This window comes from Aptenodytes forsteri, unplaced genomic scaffold, assembly GCF_000699145.1.
Source record: "Aptenodytes forsteri isolate BGI_AS27 unplaced genomic scaffold, ASM69914v1 Scaffold120, whole genome shotgun sequence".
Lineage (NCBI taxonomy): Eukaryota > Metazoa > Chordata > Aves > Sphenisciformes > Spheniscidae > Aptenodytes > Aptenodytes forsteri.
In genome coordinates this window covers 2,192,040-2,198,347 of record NW_008795938.1, presented here as the reverse complement: position 1 = coordinate 2,198,347, position 6,308 = coordinate 2,192,040, and the positions used below count along the sequence as shown (strand labels likewise).

At 45.3% G+C, this 6,308-nt stretch overlaps 1 protein-coding gene across 1 annotated transcript in view; it reads left to right on the top strand.

Moving 5' to 3' along the window:
* Positions 1-829: 829 nt before the first annotated feature.
* IL7R (interleukin 7 receptor) overlaps positions 830-6,308 on the top strand; it is a 15,823-nt gene continuing 10,344 nt past the window's right edge. Inside the window, exon 1 of the mRNA XM_009285220.2 lies at positions 830-929. Within this exon, the coding sequence (XP_009283495.1) occupies positions 830-929 (100 nt within the window). The remainder of the gene's footprint in view (positions 930-6,308) is intronic.

The following is a 6,308-nucleotide window of genomic DNA, read 5'->3' as shown; positions in this document are numbered from 1 at the left end:
CTATGTCCAATCTAAATCTACCCTCTTTCAGTTTAAAACTGTTGCTCCTTGTCCTGTCACTACAGGCCCTGGTAAAACATCTCTCTCCATGTTTCTTCTAAGTGCCCTTTATATATTGAAAGGCCACAATAAGTCTCCCCAGAGCCTTCTCTTCTCCAGGCTGAACAGTCCCAACTCTCTCAGCCTGTCCTCACAGGAGAGGTGTTCCAGCCCTCTTTGTGGCCCTCCTCTGGACCCGCTCCAACAGGTCCGTGTCTTTCCTGTGCTGAGGACTCCAGAGCTGGATGCAGTACTCCAGGTGGGGTCTCATGAAGGTGGAGTAGAGGGGGAGAATCACCGCCCTCGACCTGTTGGCCATGCTCCTTTTGATGCCAACACTGAAAGAATAAATAACAGCAATCACACTTAGTGTTTCATAGCTGGAAGACTTTTCTCCCTTGGACCTGTGTACCTCCATTGAGAGGAAAGCGGATGAGAGGACTAAACCTTGCTCTCAGGGAAATCAGCAGCAAAAATCCCACTAGCTAAGCCAGGAGCACCATCCATGAAACGTGCTCCTGACCCACTGGACCTGACCAGATTTGGCCCAATGAGTCAATGGGCCTGATCCAGAAGGTCCTTAGTTTTGAAGTGGGAAGTATGTTTCAAAGTAAAAGCTCTGCAAATATCTTCACGCTGGCTTCCTGCTCTCTGCCACTAGTCATCCTTGTCGGCATGTTTACACTTCCCCTTGCCTGCGGTCTCTTTATCAGGCAATGGGTTTGTTCTTCGTCTAGTATAAAGTAAGTGAGCGTGGGTTTCGCACACACACATACTGCACACATGCAGCATGCTCAGGATGACACAGACGAGTACAGTATTGAGCATTTTCATCTTGTTTCTTCACACCACTTTTGGGGAAAGTGGTTGCACATCAGCAGATGGTGATGGTGAGTCATTTCATCTTCATCTTTCCACTGTGTATGATCTTGAAAAACCTGAGTTAAGAGCTCCAAAATGCAACTGCTGGGTTAAATGTGCTAGTGTTTTAGTCTCCAGTCTCTTTCTTTTAGTGCCAGTACCTGAGACGGATGTGGAGCTGGAGGATACCTATTTAATTTAAGTCCCAAGTCTGCTGTCCTTATAATGTCCAAATTTGTATGAAATGAGGGAGACTATAGCTGTATGCAGAGGGCATGCAAGATCAGACCTGTTAATCCTCTCTTGTTGTATCTAGTGTTCATGTGAGGAGTTATGCCTGGGAGAGGGGAACCGCTTCACTCTTCTGCAGTCCATGGTCACTCTGAGCTGCCATCAGAGAGGGGTGAGGTTATGGCTTCTCTTGCTCTTGGCAGTTTCCTCCAAAGAAAATGTTTTAATGTACCTCAAACTTGGCCAAAACTGTTCTACTTCAAAAGCCAAACTTTTTCTCTTTTTCTTTAAGCAATTGCATAAGGTAGATCCGGGGGATAGTCCCAGTCTACCTCGTAGTATGGCTGAAGCAGCAACTCAACCAGGGGGTTCTCACAGCCCATCACTAAGAACATTCATCCCTTACTCAGCATATAATTATACATTAATTCAACAGTTTAAATTTAGGCTTATTGTAGATTTCATTATCTCATTTAGAGAAGTGAAAATTATTTAGCAGCATCAAAATCAAAAATCAAAACATAAAGAGCAGCAATAAAACCATTGTTTCAATCTGCTGTCCCTTTTCTCAAAAGGGACCTGAAAAATCAGATTTACAGATTCAGTCCCAGATCTGTTAAACTCTTACTTGTCTAATACTAAACAAACAGCAGTGACAGAGCTTGTTGCATGTGCCTGAAGAACGTGGGCAGTTGCTCAGTTACTGGTAGTTTTAGGGCTCCGTTGTTTGGGAACAAAAGAGGTTTTTGGGGTTTAGGAAGATAATGGCTGTGTTCCTATGCTATCTCACAGATAGGGAATCTCATTTTCCCTTGTGTGTCATGTATTATAAGAAGTGTGTATGTACACGTATGAACACACATACATATCTACATAGATAGGATATACATGATAAGATTTTTAGTTAGAAAAAACAGAGTGGCTCAGAACTGCATCTAACATCGTTGTTTTTTCTATTTGCTTTTTATTTATACAATCTGCAGCTGTTTAGAGCCAGCTTTGGCAAGCAGCTACAGTGGTGAATGGTCAATATTAGTGATTTATCACTGGTGTCAGTGAAATGTTCAGGGCTTCCCAAAAGTAGATATGAGCAGACCTTTCCTTGTTTTGTCACTACCTTCCAGTAAACGATAATTTGCTTAGAATTAAAGACAAACAGATTCAGAAAAACCCCACTGAGTAATTAGAAGCTTTTATGATTTCTTTATGAGTCTCGTGGGTTTAGCCAACAAATTAAACAATCCAGGGTAAAATCACCCGTGATGGATGTTTGGCTTTCACTCTTCGCCTTTCCGACTCGCCCTGCATCCTGGCAAAGTGCCACCAGCCGACGCAGGCATGAGCTCACCCCTTCTTATGGGCAGAGGAGGGAAAAGTTCAATGCATCATTTGCCTTCATCTCCTCCTCCTTTCATAGCAGCAGACTGCCTCCCAAGCACTGTCCCCCAACCTGGCAGAAGTGGTGGAGATCCCCAAAAGCCCTAAGAGAGCTACAAGCAGAGCTAAGAAGGGGCAGCCACGGAGGCACAGGAGGGCACGGGCCGGGGAGCAGGAGACAGCAGGCTGTGGGGTCTCATGGGCAGGACGGCTGGCTTCAGTGGTCCTCCTACCCGGATTTGTATGGTTTGTCCAACCCACATCAAAACTGTTGTGATTAAAACACATTCTGCCTGAATCAGATCAGCACTAGAGATTTTGCTTTACTCTGTCCATGGAGACAGTCACTTCATTGACTTTGGAAATTCAGTCTGCTTAGCAGTGCCTTTGGTTTCATGTGGTGGTGTTAGTCCCGGTGGCTTCAGAGCTTAAAGCTGAAGCATGTCCATAGCCTCTGCTAACACTCTTCTCTTGGTAAAGGCTCATTAGATTCCTGCTGTGATTTGAACCATCCTGCTGGGTGTTGACCAAACCCAAGAGACAACCATTTTTATGAAGGACCTGCCATGGTTGTAGCTACAAGAGCAGTTTTTTTTTCCCACTAGAATGCCCCTGCCTGGTAGGTCTCTGCCTGGTCTGGGCTTCTCAAGGAAAAAATTAAAATCTTGTAAACTTTTGATTGTGTAAACAGCCCTTAGCAGTGTGAGTCACGTTGGACTCATCAAAACCATTTACATAGCAAACACATTCGTGCATGGTGGTTCTGAGGTTCAGGGAAGAATTGTAACTGAGGCTACATGCATATTTATGTCAGACAAAAACATTTCTGTCAGCGTATGGAGAAACCATACCAGAAAAAGCATTTCAAATTGCTTACTTAACACCATTCGTGAGGTTTAATTATCATATATTCTATGGTTAGGATGTTATTTCCATGAATAAGGAACCACGTAAGCACAATGTGAAAGTTCAGTGTCAAAGAGGTAAAGTCAGCTTTCCTTCCAGTGCGACACCAAAGGTGCACTACGCCAGTTAAACATTCAATGGCTTTTTGAACTGCAAGACAAAACCTTTTTCTTTCTTTTCATTTTGCAGTCAGCCTGATAGAGAATAAATTAAAATTTCTGTCACTTTTCAGCAAAGCAGTAGTGGACAGCTGAAACATTTTTTCTGATATGCCATTTATTAATATGATGAATACCAGTTTTGTGTGTCTATACAAAATCTGGTATATGTAGTTTGCATATACAGAGAGCACCAAGCAGTCTCTCTGTCTTATATAAAGGAAGATCAGTCATCCTAATTCATAAGTTTTAATGTTGTCTTGAGGTAGCTATGAGTATAAATAAGCCAGTCTCCTGGTAGTTGCAGGTAAAGTCTTAGAGAGGCATAAAATATCACATACCTGTGCATGTGAGCTTTGGGTGTATCTATCTATATAAAATATGGGTGTTTTTCCATTTTATGCAGATTCATTTCAGCTTACTTGTTATACCCTGAATTTTGAATATATGTATACCTATACGCACACACTTTTACCCTCAAATATGTAACTTTACGTAATATACATTTCTGTACATATAGATCTGCCCACATGGCTCAGGGCTGTGTTGGTCAAGACTCTCACCTGTGTGAAACTGCTGCAGGGCTTGTTCTAGGGTTGTGCTGACCTCTACGTCTCTCTCTTGAATGTGATGGTCAAATAGAGTGGCTTTGTACAGCACCTGCTTTGTCTCTGTCTGTGTGCACAGGTTATTCCCTCAAAGCAGCAGCACTGGTGGAAGACACCGCATTTCGTTGTCCCTCAGGGAGAGCTGGGCTCCCCTTGGGACAGACCCCACCAGAGCAATAATTGCTTCTTAGCACTGGTTGTTCATGGTGGCAAATGGCCACTAAATCTCAGCTCGGGGGATAGATCTGCCTCTGGTTTCTGGATTAGTGCAGCATCAGATGCTCCTGTCCCTGCTGCTGCCCACCACCACAGGTGCTGGTAGCAGCAGCCCCCTTCCTAGCCCCTGCGCGCACTGCTTTTGCATTTTTCTCTGAATTCCTGACTGACTTCTGAATTTCTTCTCTTACTCAAAAAACAACTCCAGATGCACCTCAGCTCTGAGGTCAGGAGGAAGTGCTGCTGATAGTGACCCTGTGGAGTGATGCTCTTGACCTACATTTTAAATCAATCAAACAACTCTCCCCTGCTTTCTCCCTGCTGTCAAACCATGACCATTTTGGATCTTCAGATGTGCTCCCATGCTAGACAAGGTCTGGGTCTCCCTGTACGCTGGCAGGATTGGCCAGGGATCATAGGACGTCACCGGCAGGACTATGAATCATGGTATCCAAGTAGCTGGTCACCCCTCAGTGATCCAATTCACCTGGGTGACAGCAGAGATGACCATCATTTTCTCTGGGAGGGATTTTCCATTGGAAATGTTTCCACAGGCGTTTCCCCACACTGTTTGTGAGTGTGAGTCACTGATATCCCCGGAGCAGCCAAGGTCTTGTTCTTGCTGTGGCAGGCGCCCCGCATGGCAAGGGTATGACTGAGGAGTGGGTAGGAGAGGACCAAGCAGGGGATCGGGAACAGTCCCTGGACACGGGGAAGAGGGTTATGTATCATCACAGCCACCCTTAACCACCTGTAAAAGGAGACAGAGGCATTGCTGCCCGCAGGATCTGCTCAAGGGGTCATGGCAATAACCCTTTCCCTGTATGGCAATAACCCTTTCCCTGTCCGCTTGGCTACAGTGGGTGAAATTTCATGAAATGAGGCTGAACTGGCAGTTTCCGCCAGAGAGGACTCCTCTCAGAAGCATCAGTTTTTGCTTCACTGACCTCATACCTGCCAAGTGTAGGACTTGAGACATACACTCTTAGTCAAATCGTGATTGTTTTATTAGTCATTGAAGCAAATTTGCAGGAAGCCATGCATTCTGGCAGAAAGTCTGAGCTTTCCCTCTTGAGACCAAATTTGTGACATTTCAGAAAACTTTGCAGTACAATCAAAATGGGGCTTGATTGCCTCATGACACAGAAATAGTCTTGCTTTCCTAAAACCACCCATATAATTTTCCAGTCTTCTCAGGAACCTGGTGACAGGCCAGACCTTCACAGCACGGGCAGGGGCAGAGCAGGGACAGGAGATGCTGCTCGGGCGCTCTCAGCCATCTCAGTGCAGCTGGTCCTGATGCAGGCAGAGCAATGACAACGTGCTGAGCGTGCATCCTCAGCTGTGGGTCTGCCACTTTGGAGCTACAAGGTGTTTGATATACTTTCAGGCTGTCCTGGCTGAAATTCCCATACAAATAACTCCGTTGAAACTAGCCCTTGCTCTTGAGCAGACATTAGCCTTGAGTATCAGCCCCAGACACCTCTGGAAGTAACCATGTAGAGTATATCCAGTGCATGTTTCTGTTCCATTTATTTTCAAGACTTGAATATTCTGCTTTTCAACAGGCATCATGAACATGTCTTGCTCCCCTTCGCATGCTGTCCTGGTTTCGGCTGGGATAGAGTTAATTTTCTTCCTAGTAGCTGGTACAGTGCTGTGTTTTGGATTTAGGATGAGAACAATGTTGATAACACACCGATGTTTTAGTTGTTGCTAAGCAGTGCTTACACTAGCCAAGGACTTTTCAGCTTCCCATGCTCTACCGACTGAGAAGGCTGGAGGTGCACAAGAAGCTGGGAGGGGGCAGAACCAGGACAGCTGACCCAAACTGGCCAAAGGGACCTTCCATACCATGTGACGTCATGCTCAGTACATAACCTGGGGAAAGCTGGCCGGGGGGGCCGCTGCT